This window comes from Chiloscyllium plagiosum, chromosome 21 (genome assembly GCF_004010195.1).
Source record: "Chiloscyllium plagiosum isolate BGI_BamShark_2017 chromosome 21, ASM401019v2, whole genome shotgun sequence".
NCBI lineage: Eukaryota > Metazoa > Chordata > Chondrichthyes > Orectolobiformes > Hemiscylliidae > Chiloscyllium > Chiloscyllium plagiosum.
Genome location: NC_057730.1, coordinates 35323174 through 35346534, shown reverse-complemented (window position 1 = coordinate 35346534; position 23361 = coordinate 35323174). Strand labels below are relative to the sequence as shown.

General features: G+C 40.3%; 3 protein-coding genes across 7 annotated transcripts in view; 1 reads left to right on the top strand and 2 right to left on the bottom strand.

Moving 5' to 3' along the window:
* Positions 1-3752, bottom strand: part of mad1l1 (mitotic arrest deficient 1 like 1) — a 906958-nt gene extending 903206 nt beyond the window's left edge. The window contains exon 1 of one of the 2 annotated variants that reach the window (XM_043711818.1): positions 3512-3752. The gene's annotated coding sequence lies outside the window, so the exon portion shown is untranslated. The remainder of the gene's footprint in view (positions 1-3511) is intronic. The other variant, XM_043711819.1, reaches the window with a different exon arrangement.
* Positions 3753-5991: 2239 nt separating this feature from the next.
* Positions 5992-10959, bottom strand: mrm2 (mitochondrial rRNA methyltransferase 2). 4 transcript variants are annotated; one of them, XM_043711816.1, is made up of 3 exons: positions 10887-10959; positions 9084-9370; positions 5992-7840 (listed from the first exon to the last, which is right to left on the bottom strand). In XM_043711816.1, exons 2-3 carry the CDS (start codon positions 9355-9357, stop codon positions 7416-7418), a joined length of 699 nt encoding a protein of 232 aa, XP_043567751.1. In that variant the 5' UTR covers positions 9358-9370; positions 10887-10959; the 3' UTR covers positions 5992-7415. The 4 variants fall into 4 exon arrangements, with proteins under 4 accessions (XP_043567751.1, XP_043567748.1, XP_043567749.1 ...); XM_043711813.1 differs by lacking the exon at positions 10887-10959 and adding an exon at positions 10594-10660; XM_043711814.1 differs by lacking the exon at positions 10887-10959 and adding an exon at positions 10594-10634 and having other exon boundaries at positions 9084-9367.
* On the top strand, positions 10910-23251 carry nudt1 (nudix (nucleoside diphosphate linked moiety X)-type motif 1). The gene is made up of 4 exons (XM_043711817.1): positions 10910-10998; positions 11985-12172; positions 17215-17360; positions 21982-23251. The coding sequence occupies exons 2-4, from the start codon at positions 12021-12023 to the stop codon at positions 22182-22184; spliced, it is 501 nt and encodes a 166-aa protein (XP_043567752.1). The 5' UTR covers positions 10910-10998; positions 11985-12020; the 3' UTR covers positions 22185-23251.
* Positions 23252-23361: the final 110 nt, after the last annotated feature.

Below are 23361 nucleotides of genomic sequence, written 5' to 3'. Positions count from 1 at the left end.
GGTGATCTAACTAGGACACAAACTAATAAACTTGGTTTCTGGCTAACAGTAAATCCAGTTAGTAATGATAAACTATTCCCTGTGAAAATAGCAATAAATCACTTGTGACTGACTGCTAACATTTAAAATAAATCTCAAAATTGACAGAGCTGTCTTTAACTGGAAATACTCTGAATGCCACACCACAATGGTTGTCAGAGTTCGAGTTGGCTGGATAAGGGAGGTACAATCAGCATCAAATGCATCAAGGGATACAGGGATAGTGCAGGAAAATTATGAAATAGAAGGTAAGTCATGATCTCACTGAATTGCACAGTAGAATTGCAATGCCTACTCCTGTTCCTCTATGTGCTCTGATGTACTTCTATCCTTATCTAATGCACACAAGTTTCTAGGCTCTGGGCATTACTTGACTTCAATTAAAAATTTCTACCTCCTCAAGATCTGCAGAGGCACCCTGAAACATAAAAATGTTAAGCTTACAAACTACGTGATCACAATGAACTCCACATATGAAATACAAATTTGTTCACTGCTTTCCCATACAATGATGAAACTATGATGAGAGATTAGTTGAGATGGTAAAAGAGTATACATATTGCTTGTGGTCAATTTTTAATTTACTATACATTAAAACCATTAGATGTAGGAGAACTACGCCATATAGCCCACTGACTCTGCTCAGCCATTCAACGAGATCACAGTTGATCTGATAATCCAATTCCACTTTCCTGTCTTATATCCTGTCACAAAGCTGGTCCTTCTTCACAAGGATGTGTCCTTGGTTTTTTCAGAGCGGTTGTAAAACAGCCCCAGGCTCTGAGGCGACTGGTTTAGTATAGAGATAAAAAGGATATTGGGAGGTCTTTTTGTTTAATGTAAAGGGATGAGACTTTCGTCCAAAGTTTTTATGTTTTAGAAGTGTCCAGTATAACGAAAGGGGAATGGTCAGTCCTAAAAGCTGAAATCTTGTTTGAGTCAGTGCAGCAGAAGCTGTGTGGAAACAGGCTGCTAAACACTCTCTCCTTCTGCCCTTCTAACTTCGACCTGTAAGCCTTATGTTTCATTTTTGCTCTAGAGTTTGTTTTTTGGGACTGTTGCACATATGTTTTGGAATAGCATAATTAAGTCTAGTTTGGATAGACTGAAGTCTGTGGGTATTCTTTATTCCGTTCTTTGTATTGCATTCTGTAATTTTGTGAATTAAATTTTTGCCTGCTTTAAAACCTGGTAGTCAATCTAGCTAACTTACTCTGGATAACTGTCACTGTACACTTACTGAAACAAATTGCAAAGTTACGGTCTGGGCTGCCTGCTTAAGAATGTTTTGAGTGGTCTGGCCTCACCCATAACAATCCATAACTTTTGATTCCCTTAGTGATTAAAACCTATCACAGCCTAAAATATACTATATCACTCCGCCTCAATAGTCCTCCACAGTAATAAATCATCAGAGAAAACAGTCCTCCTCATCTCCATCTTACATGGACAATCCGTTATTCTGAAATTATGCCCTCTGGTCCTAGAATCTCCCACAAAAACCTCTCCACATCTACTCTGTCAAGTCCCCTAAGAATGAATACAAATCTAAACTACTCAATCTCTTCTAAGAAAATCCCTCCAAACCCAGGATCAACCTAGTGACTCTTCTCTGGACCGCCTCCAATGCCAGTGTATCTTTCTAATATAAGAGGCCAAATTGTTCAGAGTATTCTGCGATTGGCTCATGTAGTTTAAAATCTTCGAGGAGAAAGTGAGGGCTGCAGAGCTGAAAATGTGTTGCTGGAAAAGCGCAAGGTCAGGCAGCATCAAAGGAACAGGAGAATCGACGTTTCGGGCATAAGCCGTTCTTCAGGAATCCCTTATTCAGCAACACATTTTCAGCTCATGTAGTTTAACAAGACTTTCCTATTATCGCACTTCATTCCCTTTGAAATAAAAGCTAAGATTTCATTGCCTTCCCTGTTACTTGCAAATCATGGATGCTAGGATTCAAGTATGAGAATTCCCAAATCCCTCTGTGCTGCAGCATTTTGAAATTGCTCTCTATTTAAATATTCAGCTCTTCCATCTTCCTGCCAAATTGCATGACCTCATATTTTATTATATTTTGTCTAACCCTAACGTTTTTGCCTCCACTCACTCAACTGATTATTGTTCTGCAGATTGTTATCCTCATTACTTGCCTCCTCACCTATTTATGTGTCATGAGAAACTTGGCAAAGGCAAAATCACTTTTGTCATCCAAGTCATTAATATATATATATATATATATAGATATATAAACTGACCCCCAAATGATCCCTGTGTCATTCCACTAGTTACAGGATCCCACCTATTCAGGAGACCATAAATGGGCATTTATTTACCAATTTTATTAGTACTGTTGCTCTTCTAAAGTTGTGAGACTCACTTGGTAGCATTCTCACCTCTGATCGCAAGATTCTGGGTTCAGGTTTCCACTTCAGGGCTTGAATGAAAAGTCTAGAACAGTAGAGGTTTACTGCATATTGACTTCCTGTCTTTCTTGAAATGTTAAACCAAGGCCCTATCTGTCTATCTGGTTGATGTGAAAGATCCCATGACACAATTTCAAAGAGGAGCACAGGCATTATCCCTGGTCTTGGTAAATGTTAATCCCTCAAATCACAAAAACTGCACCACTATCAGGCCGTTTGAGAGTGGTTACTGTGTGCAGATTGGTTGCTGTGTTCCCACCTGACAACTACAATACTTCACTGGTTATATGGCACTTTGAGACGTCCAGTGGACATGTAAAACGCTATGTGTCCACAAAGTAGCATTGTACAGGTACTGTCATTTATCAGTACTTCCTCCAAAGGGGCATTCTTCACATCGTTAGCAGTCCATTCAACCACAGAAAGCTTCTCAATTGTAAGTACAGTACTGCTCTCTTCCGCCAATGTTGGAGAGCGCACATGTCCAGCAGAGGCTGCTATTTAGGCATCGGAAGCAAGGGACCATGGCACAACTCAGAAAGATGCAGGACAAACAGGCATCCTCTAACTCTCACATCAGACAACTCAGCGCACAGCTGACTCAAGTTTGTGAATTTTCTGTTCTCTGACTAGATAATTTCCCAAGCGACAAAGAAAACCTTTGGAATACCCCTTCATCTCACACGGCTAGTTAGACTCGCATTTTTGGAGGATGTTAAGCTTTTATTCAACACTTTCCTGCAGAAACAGGTACAATGCCCGAGAGACAGGGGATAAGAGCACTCGAGGGGGACACCCGACCAACCGGAGGCACCGACTGGAAGTGAATATCCTCTGCGGAGCCCGCCACCGGAGATCTATCCGAAACTAAAGTAACGGCTGAAGCCCCAGCCCGGAGCTGTATGCAGGGGAAACCCCGGCCTGGAATACTATTACGGGAGGGATTTGGAAGTGTATTAACGGAAATACCCGGCCCGCAGCTTTATTAACGGGGTTGCGGCCTGGAACTGTCGAAACGCCCACCCCCGCCCCGGCCTATGGTGCTGACCTACCGGCTGTTCGCTTGGAAAGGCGGCCGCTCTCCGCTTGGATCTCCCTCCTCTCCCCGGATCTCGCGAGGCCTCCAGCCGTTGGAAAAGGCGGGGCCGAACTCTTACCGTTGTCCTTGTAAGGGAAGCGCACTCTCCCCGCCACCTCCCCACCCCAGGCCGACTCAACGTATTAGTTTTTTTTCTACTCTCCACAGATGCTGCTAGACCTGCTGAGTTTCTCCAGCAATTTCTATTTTTGTTTCTGTTTCTCACTCTACAGATGCTCTTAGACCTGCTGAGATTTTCCAGCAATGTCTACTTTTGTTTCTCTTTCTTTCTACAGATACTGTCAGAACTGCTGAGTTTCTCCAGCAATTTCTATTTTTGCACCCAATAGTTTGGCGGTGTTGCTACCAGATCAGCCTCCACCTATTCCTCTCAACCAACTACATCTGGACAAGAGTCTATTTATTTTACCCCTGTGTGTATATGGTAGTCGTCTCACTTCCTTGTAGAAGCAAATTCCATGTTTTGTCTCTAGACATAGCTCAGAAGGGTATTCAGATCACTATCCATTCAGCTGTCCTTAACAGCCGCTAAGTAAGTTTGCTGCTCTGCTTTCTCCCACACCCCTGGAAATTATTTTTCAATTATCCAATTCCCATTTTGAAGTCACAACCCAACACTTGTAGTTAGTGCATTCCAGATCATAACCACTCATTGTGTAAAACGTTTTATGTTCATGTCACTGTTGCTTCTTTTGTTGATTATCTTAAGTCTCGTACATGACATTTCCAATGGTAAACATTTCTTCCTATCTGTCTAGGTCTTTAATGATTGCGAACATCTTAAAAAAAACTCCTCTCAATTTCTTCATAAGCTGAACAATCCTTGTTTTACTATTCTTTCCACTTAACTAAAGTGTTAATGGTGTTGGACCATTCTCAAAGGAACAAAATTTCAATCCTCAAGTTTGTTCTGCTATTAAATTAGATTACAATTCATAACTTAATTCCATTGAGCCACTTAAGTTATCCATCTAATATACCTGTCAAACAAACACTTAATCAAGAACGGTTTTTAAGTTTCCAGTTGTCCCCCATATCAATAACTTTTTGAATGTTCCATACTTCCATTCTGTAATGTGTGAAAAAGTCCTTCCTGGCTTCACCTTTGAACATGTCAACTCTAATTTGCTATGTACTCTTCTTCAAGGAAATTGTTGTTCTTCATTTATAGAGTCATAGAGATGTACAACACAGAAACAGACCCATTGGTCCAATTTATCCATGCCGACCAGGTAACTTAAATTTATCTAGTTCCATTTGCCAGCACTTGGCCCATATCCCTCTAAACCTTTCCTATTCATATAACTATCCGGATGCCTTTTAAATGTTGTAATTGTACCAGTCTCCACCACTTCCTCTGGCAACTCATTCCATACACACACCACCCTCTGCACAAATAATGCACTGTCCCTGAGGTCCCTTTTAAATTTTAACCCTCTCACACACAAACTATGCCTTCTAGTTCTGGACTACCCCACCCCAGAGAAAAGACCTTGTCAATTTACTCTAACCATGCCCCTCATTATTTTATAAACCTCCATAAGGTCACCCCTCAGCTTCTGACACTCCAAAGAAAACAGCCCCAGCCTATTCAGCCTCTCCCTACAGCTCAAATCCTTTCAAATCTCTTAATTACCTCGAACACCTCAAATATGCTAGTCCCTTAACTTTCTTCAGTACAGAATACAAACATAATGAGACATTTAACTCTTGTGTCATCTTGGTGAGTCTGCATTGTATATATCTGCAGTGTCCAGAACAGAAAATAATGTTCCAGCTGTAGCCTTAGCAGAGATTTATACAACCATATCCATATATACATATAATTAGGCTATGTGTTTCACTGGCAAGTAACAGCTGCTCATCCCCAATTGCGCTCAAGGTGTTGGTGAGCCATCTGGTTAGAGCACTACAGTTTTACACTGAAGGTATATGCACAATGCAGTTAGGAAAGAAGTTATATGTTTTTTTTAAACCCAGCAGCAGTGAAGGAATGGAGATATAGTTCCAAGTCAGAATGATATTTGGATTGGAGGATACTCGCAGGTAGCTGTGCTCCCATGCTTCAGCTGCCCTTGGCCTTCCAGATAGTACTGGTCTCATTTGAACGATGTTGTCAAAGCTACTATCATGCAGTTGCATATGTTCATGACTAATGGGGAGTGAAGATTTAAAATAGTGGATGGGATGCTGATCAAGTTGGGCTGCTTTGTTCTGGACGATGTTGAGGACATCCACTCCTTTGACAGACATCGCGCTTTATTTGACTAATGAAATGCAAAAAGCTATGCTTGTCACTATATTTTTAGAAAAGATATATTTCCTACAAATTCTATAATTGTGTATGGGTACATTTTTCAGAATTAGAATATATTGTGATTCAGATTTTGAAAACAAAATGATGCTTTTAATGGATTACAGAAATTTCAAACATTAAAGAAAAGCATTTTTTTTAATTGTATCTGATTTTTGTACCATCCGAATGTAACATACAATCAGGGTTACACAATTGAATTACATATATTCAGTTTCCATAGCTGTACAAGAAAAAGTTTAAGTTCACATAAATAATAAAAAATACATATAGCATTTAAAAGATGCAATATAAATACATCTAACAACTTTGAAGAGTAATAAAGCTTTTTATAGTCTACAAAATAGTTCTGTATTTTTAATACAGGAAAAGATACAGTAAATTTGTAGTTTGGGGAGGTGACAGCCTAGTGGTTTAATCGTTGGACTGTTAATACAGAAACCCAAGTAATGACCTGGGAACCCAGGTTCAAATCCCATTATAGCAGATGGTGGAATTTAAATTCAATAAAAAAATCGGGTATTAAGAGTCTAATGATGACAATGAAACAATTGTCAGGGGGAAAACAAAAATCTGGTTCACTAATGCCTTGAAGGAAAGGAATCTGCCATACTTATCTGGTCTAGCCTATTGTGTTTCCAGACCCTCACCAATGTGGTTGACTCGTGAATAAGGATGGGTAATAAATGCTGGCTTAGTCAGTGACAACTCATCCCATGAATGAAAAGAAAATTGTACACGGAGATCCTATGAACAACAATGCAATCTGTTTTGGGGTGTTGTTCAAGGAATAAATATTAGCCAGGACCCTGTACATTCTTTTTTGAAAAAATCCCAAATGGTTTTTTACATCCTCCTAAATGGACAGATAGGGTATTACTTCCATGGCTAACCAAAAGGTGGCACCTCAATAGTACAGGAGATGGGAGTATCAGCTTACACTTTGTTCTCATTTTTAGAGTGGGAGGTGAATCTATGACCTTCTAGTTCAGAGGTAAAAATGCAATCTACCAAGACAGGGTAGACTCCTAACATGCACCTGAGTACACTGCTGGAAAAACTCAGCAAGTCTGGCAGACAGAAATAGAGTTAATGTTTTCAATCCAATGATGACACTTATCATAGTAAAGTCAAACTGGACTCCAAATGTTAACATTAATTTTTTTCTCCCCATAGATACTGCTAGACCTCCTGGGTTTCTCTAGAACTTTCAGCTTTTATCACATAAGCAGATTGTCTTCTCATTGTCATATGGCTTTTTGTAGGAATTTGCTCTGTGCAAATTTGCTGCCACATTTTCAACATTACAACAATTATGACACTTCAGAAGTACTACATTGCTACAAATCACAAACGTTGTGGTCATGAAAGACCATATACAGAAACACATTTTTTTTCTTTCTAACTAAGTGGTGGACTGTCAGCCTCAACATAAGGGGCAAAATTTGATAGGATAGGGAGAAAATGTTAAAAAACAAACTGTCTCAAAAATTGTTAGACTGCCATCGACACTTCCTTGAGCATAAACAGTCACTCTGAAACATTAGCTTGTCCTGTAGTGCTTTGCTAAAAAGTAGATCTCTGATGACTCCTTCCTGCTTGCAGCTGGCTTTAAAATCTTCACATCTCTAAACAATTCAGCAAGTCGCTTTTGGATGATACGGCTATTAGTGCCATCCCAGAATTTACAGAGCAAGGTGCCACCAGGACTCAGGACCTTCCTGGCCAGTCCAACAACACATAAGCACAACTCAGCCAGTCGCTGCTGGTCCAATTCACGGATCCCACTGGCATTTGGTGCCATATCACTGAGGATCACCTGAGCCATTCCTGTTGGCAGGGATTCCTGGATCCTCGCTTGAACTGTGGGCTCCAGGAGATCAGAGTGAGGCAGGAACACAGCACCATCCAGAGGAGGTATGTGTAATAGATCAACGCCCACTACAAAACCCACAGGAGCATCTGGATCTATGGAGAAAGGGAAAAGGGAATGAATGGCACCAACAAAACAGAGTAAACAAAGACAGGCATTTTGTGTTTTGAAACTGGCTCCATGGCCTGTTGATCTCAATCCCTCCTCAATATTTAATAATTTCCTTTATGTAAATCAACCTTAGTTAAGAAGAGGCACAGTCCCAAACACATTTACCCATTTGTAGTGATTAGTTTCTTTAATTTTAACTTTCTTCTCAAGGATATAAAGTGTGAGAAATCTACAGGCTGGTACCTTGACTAAGTGACATTCTTGAATGGAACATGGAGTTAAATAGATGTAGCAAACACATCTAAAATTAAACTGACAGTCAAGAAACTGAAGCAAAAAACTACACTGACACTCCAGGACATATTATAAATCAACTGCAAGCAGAAGTAGTCAGTCTTTTTAAAAAACGCGAAACAAAGATGCTTTTGAACAACAAGGTATCTTTATTGCAAAATAGCAATCGATAGGGCTTTTTTTTTCTTTTTAATTACGGCCGATCCTCTCCCTGTAAAGTTGGAGGTGCCATGTTTTAAATGAGGCATTAAACCCCAGACCACATCTGCTCGCTCAGATGACTGTAAAAGATCCTATGCTACTATTCAATGAAGAGCAACGTAATTCTGCCTGACATCTTCATCAAATTGTCAACTAAAATCTTTAGAAACAGATTATCCAATCATTATCATATGACGTATTGTTATGTGCAGATTGACCATGTTTCATATATCACAACAGGGACTACTCATTAATTGGAAGGCATTTGGAAATTCCTGAGCTCATAAAATACTCCAGAGCACCCTGTAAATACTGACATACTCCTGAGGATCCTTCAAAGCACACCACACCCTGGGAAGCCCCTGCTGCATCAAAGTACTGCTGAGATCCACCAGAAATAGTGGCACACTCCGTGAAAACCATTGCTAATACTGACACACTCCTGGCAAATCCCAGCAGATACTTATACATTACAAGGGCACCTGTAAAAAAGCTGACAAATCCCCTTGTCCTACGTTCCAAATGGCACTGACAGCTATTCACTGCAAAAAAAAGGAATTGAATATAACAGACATACTATGAAAATAACTCAACAAATTAATTCAAACTAAAATACAGTGTGCTAAAAACATTTACGGCAAGTCTAAGGTTAAGAATTTGGTCACTTGGTGCAACCCTAAGACTTCATTCCCATTGCAGATTTGATAACGTATGTTGTATAATCTTACTCACCAGAGCCAGTGGCATTGACCCTGTCAACTGCAACCTGGCTCCAGGCGCCTGGTGCTGCACCACAATCAATCACACTGTTCCCAGGCTTCAGGATGTTATGCTTCTCATTAATCTCCAGCAGCTTAAAAGCACTCCGACAGCGGAAATTTTGTTGTCGGGCAGATTTCACATATGGGTCCCTTAGTTGTCTTGATAACCACCTCTGTTCAGCTGGTGTTTTCTTTAGCTGTTCTACTGTTGTATGAAACAGACAGTGCCGGACCCAAGAAATCATGTCACCCTGTCTACTAATGAGAAAAATAAACATATCTTAACAATTGTCATTTCTCTTCCTAATTCTATCATCTCTCCTCTGCCTTTCATCATTCAGCAATAGGTCAAGTGACATGTTGAGTGGAGGATATGAACAACAGCAACATGCATTTGTAAAATACTCAACGCAGAACCATAGAAAAGCCAAAGCACTGAAAGAGGCCATTCGGCCCATTGTGCTTGTGCCAGCATCTAGATGGTAGCTTTACAGGTTATAACACTCCAGACACAGATCCAAGTTCTTTTTAAATGAGCTAAAGATTTTTACCTCAACCACTGAAATGGGCAGTAAATTCCAGACATTCGACATCCTCTAATTGAAAAACATTTTTCTCAAATCCCTTCTAATTCTTCTGCCAATCTGTGTCCTTTGCTAATTAACATCTCCGTTAGTGGAAATAGGTTTCCTAAGTCCACTCCAGTAACACTGCACCAATAAGCATTAATGTGACACAGAACTCAGGAAATGGAAAATAATGAACTGCAGATGTTGGAAATCTGAAACAAAAACAGAAATTGCTGGAAAGCCTCAGCAGGTCTGGCAGCATCTGTGGAAAGAAATCAGAATTAACATTTCAGAATGTTCTGAGGAAAGGTCAGCGGATCTGAAATGTTGGCTTCACAGAATCCAGTGATGGGTTGCGAACAATAGAGCATTGATTAAATTATAGATTGTCGAATATGAAATGGAATGTGGCTGACCAGCAAGAAAAAGCAAACTTGTAGGTTAACTATGGCATGAGCGAATGGATTCAGATAGCAACTGGCTATGTGGAAAAACACTTTGTATAATCTCCTCTCACTATGCAACCTTGTGATTTCACAGCACTCCTCTAACTTTGATCTTCTACATCCCCAATTATATTCGCTCCATCGCTAGCTGCCTGAGTCACAATCTCTAGAATCTACTCACCCCCCCAAATCTTTAGATCTCTGCCTTCCTTTAATAATCCCATAAAGCCAAATTATTCCGTTTGGCATTCAGTTTTCTGACTGAACATCTTTCTACGTGGTTCGGTGTCAAATTCTATTTGGTTGTATTCCAATTAAGGGTGGCGGGGGTGTCACTATGTCAGAGGCGCTATATAAATACAAATTGTGGCGACACTTCAGAGAAGTAACAGGGCGGCGAATGCCAGGTCATCTCCGCAAATGTTCGATAAGGAGAAGCACTTTAAAACACAAATAGAGCTTTTACCGAACGACATTGCGTGAAAGCAACCAACGCCGAGCTTCCATCTCCGCGAGTCACAACTAACTCTGTCCCCCAATCAAACATATCTCCTACACACTTCCAACCAAGATGGACTGTAGAAAAAAAACACATCCGCCAATCGTCACGGTATTAATAAAGTATAACAGAACAAATATATATTCATCAAAACAAATGCAATCATCCTGCTTTAAAGTAGTTTGGTTTCATAAATAAAATGATGTGTAAAAATGCTCTCATATTATGTTTCCAGCCGGTGGCTGTAGGGTGTGACTCACTTCGTGTGGTATCTATTGGCGAGCTCTGAATCGATTCTAATCGTTGGAGTCTGACCCTGTGCCAAACCAGAAAGGAGTGCAGCCTGCGGACGGAGAGGGTTCAGTCAACCAGGTACCTGTCCCAGGATCACAAATCTTTCATTCATCCAAAACCAGGATGGATACATTGTTTCCATAATCATATGAAGAACTGCGGGTGCTGGAAATCACAGACAAAAACCCAGAGCGCTGGAGAAACTCAGTAGGTCTGGCAACATCTGTGAAGAGAGTTAACGATTCGAGTCCGATAACCCTTCTTGGACTGTAAACGGTTGACTCCGCTTTTCTGTCCGTGTAAATTTAATTTTAATTAATGATCTTTAATTGTCGCCTGGTGCTCCTGAACATTGGAAAGTGCATTTACAGAGTCATACAGCATGGAAACAGACCCTTCGGTCCAACAGTCCATGTTCCCATACTAAACTAGTCCCATTGGCCTGCGTTCGGCCTATATACCTGTAAACTTTTCCTGTTCATGCACCTGTCCGAAGTTTTTCACCGTGCCTCAGTACACGTGACAATAAATTCGATTCAGTTCCAGTGATAAGATTACATTAGAGGTGCATGCACTTGAAAAACTACTTTGGGATGTCCGAAAGACGTAAAAGGCACTACTGCACATCAGTGTGGATTCTTTCTTAACATGCTTGTGGCAAAATCTGTTGACTTCTGAGTAGCAGCAGTGGAGGACTGTTTTTGTTTGTGACTTGATGGAATCACCCTATTGGAGTTGATAATTGCTTCAAAGCCTCATTTTCACCCTATCTTTGCCCTGAACTCTGGCCTATTGTACATACCCAATTCCCTTTATGGCCATTCTTTCTGCTATCTTGGCCCCAAACTCTCAAATTTCATTTATAAATCTCTGCTCCCACCCTTTAAGATGTTGCTTAGAAATAGAAGTGTTGGCCTCATTTTTGGACACCTGCTCTAAAATTGATGACAGTTTTTTTTTGTTTTATGTTCCTGTGGAGCATCTTGGGATATTTTACTGTGCTTCAATTGCAATTTATTGAATGCTATTTCAAAGCTGTTTTATACCAATTTCTTCCTGACCAGAGCTGACAGCTATTGAGAAGCTAGTATTGTAGAAAGATGGTCACTACAAAGCTGTTGACTCTTGTGATTGTTGTGAGACATCAAAAGATCCTCCTGGGATGGAAGAAACGAGGTTTTGGGGCCAATCGCTGGAATGGTTTTGGAGGCAAAGTGCAGCCTGGAGAAACCATTGAAGAAGGAGCAAAGAGGTAATTCCTGTGCTATTTATTTTCCCTTCATGCTGATGACAAAGGTGATCATTCTCAGTGGGGTCCAACTGGAGCCATATTGTTCAAGCCTAGAATAGCAAGCATAGGCGTTCTGTATGACAAATGAGGACATGACTTGCAGGTCCAATTGTATCCTGAATGAGACACATGCATTTGTTCCAGTGGTGATCTTTCACAGTGATCAAATCTGTGCATCTAACTGATTCTTTCTTCCTCGTGTGCTCAGCCAAATTGTACTACCCAGCTCAGATCGTAGGATCCAACAGCACAAAGGAAAGCCATTTTGCCGATTGTACCATTACCAACTGTTTGAAAAAAGCTATCCAGTCCAGTTCATTCCAATCCTTCTGTCTTCCCCATAAGCCTTCAATTTATTTTCTTTAGAAATGTTTAACCAGTTTCTTTTTGAAAGCTATTATTGAATTTGCCAGCATCATCCTTTGAGGCAATACATTCCAGATAATCAGAACTCGTTTTGTAAAATCTAGCCTTCTCATGTGTTCTCTGTTTTATATTGCCAACTATTTTAAAACCATGAGCTCTGGTTACTTACAATCCTGCTAGTGGAAATGCTTTCTCCCTATCTGCTGTAAGAACAGCTATGTAAGAATCTTACTCATTGACTACAGTTCAGTCTTCAACAGTATTATCCCCTCGAGACTGATTACTAAACTTAATGATATCGGACTAAGCCCCACTGTCTGCAACTGGATCCTCAGTTTCCTGACCCACAAGCCACAATCAGTGAAGATTGGGGACAATATTTCATCCTCACTAACACTCAACACTGGAGCCCCTTAGGGGTGTGTACTCAGCCCCCTAATATACCCATGACTGCATCGCCAAATACCAGACTAATGCCATTTACAAGTTCGCCGATGACACCACCACAGACGATCAAATCTCAGATGGCGACGAAACAAACTGCAGACGGGAGGTGGAAGATCTGGGAAAATGGTGCACTGAGAACAAACCAATGCTGGCAAAACCAAGGAACTCATTATTGACTTTTGGCAGGATATTACTCATGCCCCCCCCCCCACACACACACACACATACACACACATTAACAGCACAGAGGCGGAATGAGTGGAGAGTGTCAAGCTCCTGGGAGTGGTCATCCACAACAAGCTTTCTTGGACTCTTCATGTGGACATATTTGTCACAAAGACCCAACAACGTCTCCTCTTCCTCAGGCAGCTGAGGAAATTTGGCATGATGGCGAATACCCTTGCCAACTTTTATAGGTGCGCCACCAAAAGCATTCCAACTGGATGTATCACTTGAATGGGAACTATACCATTCAAGATCGGAGACGGTTACAGAGAGTGGTGAGCTCAGCCTAGACAATCACAAAGGCCAACCTCTCATCTACAGAATCCATCTACCAGGTCTGCTGTCAAGGAAAGGCCACCAGCATTCTCAAAAGATCCATCCCACCCTGGCAATGTTTTTCTACAATCTCTACCATCGGAGAGAAGATACAGAATCCTGAACACACTCACCAACCGGTTTCAAAAACAGTTTCTCCCCTACTGTTGTTAGAATACTGAATGGACCTCACAAACTCTTAACATTCACCTGTACCTGTGTTTTTGCTGCTGTTTACCCATTATTTACTTATCTATGCTATTTAATTTTGTGATCTGCCTGTATTGCTCGCAAGACAAAGCTTTTCACTGTGCCTGGTACACGTGGCAATAAATTCAATTCAATTCAATTTGAAAACCTCTCAATGTTTTGACTACTTCTATTGAGTCGTCCCTTAACTTTCACTGAAAATATAGGTTCAGAGTCCACTACAGCATATGCTGGAATTTCAGTTCAATGACTAAGTCTGGTATTGAAAGCTGGTCTTGTTTTGAGTGGCTGTAAAACTTTCACTGTTGTAAAAACCCATCTGTTTCATGAATCTGCCATCCTTATCTGGCCTGGCCTACATGTAACTCTAGACATTGTTGTGTGCAGATGGATAGTCGCATAACACGAGTCTGTTATTTTCCCTGCACCCATTGAGGCGTGAGCTCTGATTGGTTGCTGTGCTATTATTGATAATCTTCTCTGTGAATGGCAAACCATTTGAACTCATTTGCAGTTGGCACTGATTCTACTGACTAGATCAATATCACCTAACTCTTGTCACTTCTAGGAAGACAAAACATAGCTTTTCAACTGTTCTACCGGGTGGCAGAATGATTGCACATTACAGCTAATTAGCCAATCAAATTTTGCCACTTGTCTGAGCGTCTTAAAATTATCATGATAAGGTAATACCCATGATTCCATTAGGGTATTTGAGCGACAGTGTAAAAATGGCCTCATCGAGTAAGAAAAAGTGCAGGCAGTATAGCATGGACTATTTACGATATGGCTTTATTCAATCTCCATCTAATATGCAGTTACCACTATGCTTGCTGTGTGAACAAAGTTTTTCCAATGAGGCCATGAAGTCTTCCCGTCTTATTAAACATTTGGAAAAGAAACACAGTGACAAGAAAGACAAAGATTTGGCATATTTTCAAACATTAAAGAATAAATTCAATCAGCGACCAACGATTTCCACTGCTTTTTCAAAGATGGGAGCCACAAATGTAGATGGCCTTGTGGCATCATCGAACATAGCAAAGCTAATTGCAAAATGTGGTAAACCTCATTCCATGGGTGAATCGTTGGTGCTTCCAGCTATTGCCAAAGTATTATCAACCGTGTTACATCAGAACCATCAATGGCTATCAAGCATATTCCTCTTAGCAACGATTCCATGAGAAGGCACATCGATGAAATGGCCTCAAATGTTGAAGATAAATTATGTTCCCTTTTGATATCAAAAGAAATCACCTTACAAATTGATGAAAGTACGATATGCGGAAATCAAGCTTTACCTTTGGGGTATGTACATTTCATCGACAAAAATGAAATACAAGAACAACAACTTTTTGCTGTGGATCTACTAACAGATACCAAAGGTAAGATTATCTTTGACTGTGTCAAGGATTATTTTGATTAAAAAGTCTGTTCCCCTCAAAAACATTGTTGCTTGTGCTATGGATGGCGTGCGTGATATGACTGGTCAACATCGGGGATTTCTTGCATTATTAAAGGGAGAAGCGTCACATTTTTTCACAGTACACTGCATTATCCAACGGCAGCATCTGGCTGCAAAGAAACTTAGTGAACCATTCTCTACAAGTGGTGAGAGATATGGTAAATTATATAAAGAGACATGCTCTGAATGAACGACTTCTCCGCCAACTCTGTAAAGATAATGAAGATGAATTTCTGCAATTGCTGCTATACACAGAAGTGAGGTGGCTCTCGAAAGGAAAATGCCTCAACCGTTTCCATGAACTGTTTGATTCTATCATCGAATTCCTACACAGAAATAATGAAAACTTTTGTATGAAAACCGAAATTGTAAAACACAACTGTGCATATCTCGCAGATATATTCAATAAGTGCAATTCGCTGATCATGCAAATACAAGGAGATAATGTGAGTTTCATAAAAGCAATGAATGCTGTTACATCTTTTATTGCAAAACTTGATCTCTTTCATCGGAATATCAGTCGTCGTGAGTTTTACCAGTTCCCGAGTTTAAACAATATCGCGGAGGATGTTACTGACGATCAATTACTTATCTACTCCGCTTACATTCGTGCATTGCAGGATGATATGAAAATACGATTTGCTAATCTTATCGAGATGGAGATCCCTACATGACTGACTGACCCTTTATCTCGTGCGCAGAAGAAATGGACATTCGCCTTCAGGAAGAAATGATAGAGCTCCAAAATGACACTGCAGTGAAAATTCGGTTTTCACAAATGGGTGAGCCCCTTTTTTGGATTCAAGACACACCCGATGTTGTTTCCCGCTGTTAAGCAAAGAGGCAAAGCGGTTTGCACTACCATTTCTGACCTCTTATTTGGTTGAGAAAGGATTCAGTGTCATCGCCAGAATACAAGATAAGACCCGCAATCGCATGGATCTTGTTCAGCGTGGTGACCTGAGATTGCTTTTGACAAAAATTGAACCAGATGTATATGATTTAGCAAGACAACATGAACCACAAGGATCGCATTGACTATTTTGCTATCACGGACTAAATTTTATACAGAGTGAGCCAAAAGTAGGTGGACAGTAAGAACAGTAATGAATGATAACATTTATTTTTTGTTGTATATAAAACATATTTCACAAAAGTTTTCCGTTTTCAGCACTGCAGTGTATTGCAGTTATATGTGCAAAAACAGACTTTGGTGATTTGTGGGCGTTGAATACGGAAAGGTTGAGAAACACTGCTCTAGATCATAAAGCAGTGTGTTCGATTCTTAACTGCCCTCTGAAATGGAACAGTAAGCCACTTAGTTCAAGGGTTATTAGAGACAGGCAACAAAAACTGGCCTTGTTGGTGATGTTATGTCCCATGGAAGAGTATGCTTTTAAAAAAAACCTTTCTGGTGAGTGAGAACAGCCCCAACTTCTCCAATTTCTCCACCTAACTGAACTACTGGTACTATTACTGTAGCCCCACCTTACAAGTCTGGTCATCTATTTATCTATTTATGTCTCTGTTCAAATGAATCTCTGATCATTGTTTTAAAAGAACTCTTCCATAGTATTAATCTAAATTCATTCTTCTTTAAAAGTCCAAATTCTGGAAATTTATCACCCTATTTTGTTATTTTTTTCTGCAGTCTCTCTAAGGCTCCCTTTTTAAAACTGTGTTGTTCATGGCAGATATAAGTTCAAATCCAGAAACTTTTGGTGTAGGGGTTTAATAGCATGCTTCCTTTAACCATAAGGTATCAGTGGAAATGTTGGCGTCTTTTTAATCTGCAAGTCAGTGAATGTAATTCAGTCTGCTGAGTAGGGTTGAGGTCCTGGTGAGACATAATCTCATTGAATGGCAGAATTAATACAAGAGTCTGAATGTCTTGCTTCTTCTGTTCCAGCTATTTGAAATGCTTTTTTTGAAACCTCAGATTTGTTCCTTGAAGTAAAGCTAATTCCTTCCTCAGAGAATTGTGGGAAGAGAGCAGTCTGACTGTGGACAACTTGGAAAAAGTCGGACGGATCAAGTTTGAATTTGTGGATGAGACTGAACTACTGGATGTTCACATATTCTTTACGGATAGTTGCAAAGGGGAACCATTGGAATCGGATGGTAAGTGACTCTGCTTTAAAAGTCAAAAATCAAACTGCACCGGGATGTAGTCCAACATATGTATTTGAAACCGCAAACTTTCGGAGCTCCCGCTCCTTCCTCAGCTAGCTGGGGAGAGAGAATACATCGGATGTGGAATTTACAGTAAAAGATCAAAGAGTCATACAACTTATATAAATGTATTGAACAAACATAGATGGCTATTAAGTCTCTAAAAAGTTGGAATGGAGGTGCAGGTTTTAATTGATTAATATGTAAATCCATGCCCCACAATAACTTTCAGTTTTTATCACAATAAAGGTGACACCTTCGGTCAGGCAATGCATTTTAGGTATGAGGCCATGTTTCATGTCTGTTTGTATCTCCATGACTTGTAGGTGCCAGTGTTGGACTGGGGTGGACAAAGTTAAAAATAACACAACACCAGATTATAGTCCAATAAATTTATTTGGAAACACTAGCTTTTGGAGTGCCTGATGAAGGAGCAGCTTTCACAACCACCTGATGAAGGAGCAGCATTTCGAAAGCTAGTGCTTCCAAATAAACCTGTTGGACTATAACCTGGTGCTGTTTGTATCTCATCCTGGAGCGAGACTGGTTTTATTTCCAAAGTAGGAATTTATAAAATGCCACATTGACTGACTGTCTACAGATTGTGTGCTTTTTGAACAAATAGAATGTATCTGCAAATGGAAATTCACCCCATATATTTGTGTGTATGGGGTGGGAGGGAGAGTGTGTATGAGTATGAGGCAGTATATGTGTGAGAGAGCATGTGAGCCTACAATCTGTAGACAGTCAGTCAATGTAGCATTTTATAAATTCCTACTTTGGAAATAAAATCAATCTGGCTCCAGGATGAGATACAAACAGACATGAAACATGGCCTCATACCTAAAATGCATTGTTTGACCTAAGGTATTCTGATAAAACCTGAAATTATCATGGGGCAGGGATTTACATATTAATTAATCAAAACCTGCACTTGCAGTCTAACTCACCATCATTAAAGACTTAATAGCCTTTTAGGTTTGTTCAATAGATTAGCATAAATTGTACGACCCTTTGACCTATTCCTATAATTCCATGTCCGATGTATTCTTTCTCACAAGCTGCCTGAGGAAGGAGCAGGAGCTCCGAAAGTTTCCGGTTTCAAATAAGCCTGTTGGTCTATAATCTGGTGTCATGTGACTTTTGATTTTGTCCACCCCAGTCCAACACCTCCACATAAGCTACTTTAAAAGTAATTTTTTTGGGTACTTTTAAAGAGTGTAGATGCAGTAATTGTGGGATCATTGGACAACGCAATTGGGAATTTTAATAATGGGCAACAGGAAAATGGCAGATCATGTAAACCAATTTTTTACATAGTTCTTTGTGATGGAAGACTGTATAAACATCCCCAAGATAACAGATAGCTAGATGCTAATAGTGGAAAAGAACAGTCCTTATGGTGAGAGACAAAGTAATTGACAAACTCATTGGATGAAAGGCTGACAAGTTTCAGGATCTGATGACCTGCATCCAAGGTTTTGAAGATAAGTGGCTACAGAGAATAGTGAAAGCATTTTTCAGAAGAATTCCTGCAGATTGGAAAGCAAATAATGTGACAACACTGTTCAAGAAGGGAGGGAGACAGAAAATGAAAGGCCAGTTATCTGTCATTGGGGAAAATGCAAGAGGGAGAGTGTGCGTGCATGCATTTGCAGATGCTTCAACAATGGATGAATGGACACCGAGCAACAATCGCCAGACAGGGATGTTCCCTCCTAGTCCTGGAACACCTCAGCAGTCAGGGACATTCGGCCTTGGATCTTCGGGTGACCATCTTCCAAGGCAGACTTTGGGATACACAACAACAGAGTAGCAGAGCAGAGGATGACAGCCAAGTTCAGTACCCATGCAGATGGCTTCAACCGGAACCTTGGGTTCATGTCACACTACATCATACACACACTCATAACCACATGCACACCCTCTCACAAGCTTATACTCCGTCACACTCATGCACACATTCTACCAAGCATGCACTGACGCAAACACATACACTCTCACGTGTGCACATACTCACTTACTCTGTCATGCACAAACACGTATGTCTATGGGGTGAATTTGCATTTGTGGATTGTATTTGCAGGTAAATTCTATTTTGCCTAAAGAGCACACAATCTGCAAAAAGTCAATCCATATAACATTTTATAAATTCCTAATTTGGTAATAGAACCAGTCTGACTCAAGATTGGAATATGGACAGACTCTAACCTCATACCTTTAATGCATTGTCTGTGCTGAGATGTCACCTTTTATCATAAAACCTTAAGTTATCCCAAGAATGTGACTTAAAAGAAGTTCTGGGAATTAAATATTAATGAACCGAAACCTGCAACCCATTTTAAAAGTTGAAAGACCTAACAGCAATCTAGGTTTGTTCAATATGGAATGAGCTGCCAGAGGATGTGATGGAAGCTGGTACAATTGCAACATTTAAGGGGTATTTGGATGGGTATATGAATAGGAAGGGTTTGGAGGGATATGGGGAGAAAGTGAGGTCTGCAGATGCTGAAGATCAGAGCTGAAAATGTGTTGCTGGAAACGCGCAGCAGGTCAGGCAGCATCCAGGGAACAGGAGAATCGACGTTTCGGGCATAAGCCCTTCTTCAGGAATTGGAGGGATATGGGCCGGCAGGTGGGACTAGTTTGGGTTGGGATATCTGGTCAGCATGGACGGGTTGGACCGAAGGAGCTGTTTCTATGCTGTACATCTCTATGACTCTATGCTGTTTCAGTTGCATGACACTGTAATCTTGTTATAAATTCTGTCTTGCAATCCTACTCCACAGTTACCTGATGAAGGTGCAGCACTCCAAAAGCAACTACTTCCAAATAAACCTGTTGGATGATAATCTGGTGTTGTGATTTTCATCTATATTAATGACGGAGGAGGGGATAAAATGTCATATATCCAAATTTGCTGATGATACAAAAACAGGTGGGATGATATATTGTGCTGAGATCACAAGGAATCAGGTCTTTCCCCTGCGGTGGGGAAGTCCAGACTAGAGGGCATTGGTTTAGGGTGAGAGAGGAAAGTTTTAAAAGGCACCTAAGGGGCAACTTTTTCATGCAGAAAGTGGTGCATGAATGGAATGAGCTGCCAGAGGAAGCGATGGAGACTGGTACAATTACAACATTTAAAAGGCCCCTGGATGGGTATATGAATAGGAAGGGTTTAGAGGGATATGGGCCAAGTGCTGGCAAATGGGACTGGACTAATTTAGGATTATCTGGTCAGCATGGACGAGTTGGACCAAAGGGTCTGTTTCCATGCTGTACATCTCTATGAGGAGAAAGTGAGGTCTGCAGATGCTGGAGATCAAAGTTGAAACTTTATTGCTGGAACAGCACAGCAGGTCAGGCAGCATCCAGGGAACAGGAGATTCGACGTTTCGGGCACAGGCCCTTCCTCAGGAATGAGCAGAGAGTGTTCAGCAGGAGAAGATAAAAGGTAGGGAGGAGGGACTTGGAGGAGGGGAGTTGGAAATGTGATAGGCTTGACCTCTCCGCCTCCATCCTACTCCGACCTATCACCCTCACCTTGACCTCTTTCCACCTATCACATTTCCAACGCCCCTCCTCCAAGTCCCTCCTCCCTACCTTTTATCTTCTCCTGCTGAACACTCTCTGCTCATTCCTGAAGAAGGGCCTGTGCCCGAAACGTCGAATCTCCTGTTCCCTGGATGCTGCCTGACCTGCTGTGCTGTTCCAGCAATAAAGTTTCAACTTTGATATCCAAATGAATCCAACAAGAACTGGACCAAGCATATGTGGTACTCATAATCTTCTTCATCCTAAGTATACGCATGATTTTACTACAACTGCTAAGTATTTCATCAGTAATATTTTCAGCAACATAACACAAAACATCGCAGATAAGAAAAACTGCAGCATATTAACATGCCAAATTTCCCCTAAAGTAAATGCATTAAAATTCCATCAAATTTGACAATATTGTTATGTATTTGGCTTTAAGGGGTTAACACGTAGGGGGTTCCATACAACAGCCAAGCAGGGTGAGATCAATAGTTGTGATGTTGAGAAGATATGCTCTTCTTCATTAGGGTAAATAAAACCACAGAAAGTAGACAAAATCAAACACAAAATATTGCTGAGGAAAGGAGTGAACAAAGACAGAAATGGGAACTATTTAAATGTAAATCTATGATTCGCTCCAGTAATAATATCTAACAATATTCAATATCTAGGATCATACCAAAAGAGTACTTTGAAGTATTAAAGGGATTTTCTGCTATCTAGTGATCTCTGAGGCATGAAGTTTCTTGACAGTAAATTTTGAGATGTTTTCACTAGTAGGAAATCTCATTACTACACATACCACCCTCCACTACGACAATTCTGTGGTTATGTTAATTGAAAAGCAGTAAAATTGAATCACTAAGGTAGTGCTTCTCAAACATTGCAGGTAAAGCCTACCTCTTTGACCCAAGTTTTTGGCCATCTACCCTAGTCTTACGTGGTTGTGTCAATTACTCAATTAATCATTGTGTTTTTGCATTTGTTGTTTTGGATTTGAAAAACACGTCCAATTCTCCATTTTTCATAGAGATGCTTCCACAGTGGTTTGACCTGGACAAGATTCCATTTGATGAGATGTGGATTGATGACATTATCTGGTTCCCCTTGTTACTCCAGAAGAAGCTGTTCAAGGGTTATTTCAAGTTCAAAGGACATACCACGATCCTGGAATACACACTGCAGGAGGTGGATGAGCTGAAAGAGCTGGAAATGGAGGAGTCCGGATTCTGACGATTTGCAATCATTTTCAAATAGTCACAGGGCAAAGTGGGGGAAACTTTAACAAACATTAAGAAACTGGGAATAATGTAGTAAATGATTACCAAAAATTATTTTTGCATTTTTCTCAGAAGAATTAAATCCTGATATTTTAGGCTTTATTTAGCTGTGATCCCAGCCTTGTACATCAACCACACCACCTTCACAATCCTGTCATTAGTAACCCAACACATCTATCTTCCTTTCCCGTATCTGTTTTGATGATTGTTTTCTACCTGTCAGTTGAAGTGTTGGGCCTAGCTGAAACTCCACTGCAATATAAGCCTTGGATACAAGTGGAACTCTTTGCCTCATGATACTGGAGCAATAAATCATGGAGTATAGAGATTTGGGACTTTTGTTGCTGAATGTTTGTGAGATTAGATTCTATTTAAATTGAATGATCAGTTTGCGGTGAGAAAAATATTGGATCATTTTGGACTGTCATTTGTATTTGTAGTCATAAGTAAATTTGCTTTCTTTATAATACTGCGGTTTTGAAAAGAAGAAATTCCCCAAAACAATAAAGAGTCTTTGTGGAGGGCATAGATGGTGAAATTCTAACTGCTTCTCTGAAAGTGCCCACTAGATGGTGCACAAGGGCAGCTTTGTAAACAATTTGATTTGTAACCTTAATACTAGCAACATTTTCTTTACTCAAACCGTTGAGACTACATTAAACATCAAATTTTATAAACATCTTTTGTGAAGAATGAAGTATCTTTCTACAGCAAAATGGATCTATTTAGAAAGAGGGACAATTAGTTTTAGTCCTGACTGAAACGGTTTTGTTACCCTGGAAGTAGTGTAAATGACATACTGGGAGGGAAGGAACATTGACTGAACAGATCAATACTGTTAACCATATTCTGGATCGAGGGTTGAAACTCCAACTTCTGGAAGGGAAGTAAGGGATGGAAGGTTGCAATGGGAACATCCCTTCTATATCTCATCATCAATTAACACTCAGGCCATGGCATTCCCCCAACTACAACATAAAATAACTTTCCCTATTCACACTGTATTGGTAGTGGAAGAGATCTGATCTGCAAAGAGGCAGCTGTTTTCATTGATATAGCTACTGGTGGATTTCTACCCATAAAATGAGAAATCGAGATTATGCAAGTACCTACAAGGCTGGCTGTGGTAG

Excerpts from the sequence above, each read along its gene's own strand:
- mrm2 (XM_043711813.1), bottom strand. The coding sequence starts at position 10,634 with ATGGAAGCTCGGCGTTGGTTGCTTTCACGCAATGTCGTTCG. Across the intron at positions 9,371-10,593 it reads CTTTCACGCAATGTCGTTCG|TAGACAGGGTGACATGATTT; the intron begins GTAAAAGCTCTA and ends TTTTCTCATTAG. Across the intron at positions 7,841-9,083 it reads GGTCAATGCCACTGGCTCTG|ATCCAGATGCTCCTGTGGGT; the intron begins GTGAGTAAGATT and ends CTTTCTCCATAG.
- nudt1 (XM_043711817.1), top strand. The coding sequence starts at position 12,021 with ATGGTCACTACAAAGCTGTTGACTCTTGTGATTGTTGTGAGACATCAA. Across the intron at positions 12,173-17,214 it reads ATTGAAGAAGGAGCAAAGAG|AGAATTGTGGGAAGAGAGCA; the intron begins GTAATTCCTGTG and ends TTCCTTCCTCAG. Across the intron at positions 17,361-21,981 it reads GGAACCATTGGAATCGGATG|AGATGCTTCCACAGTGGTTT; the intron begins GTAAGTGACTCT and ends CATTTTTCATAG.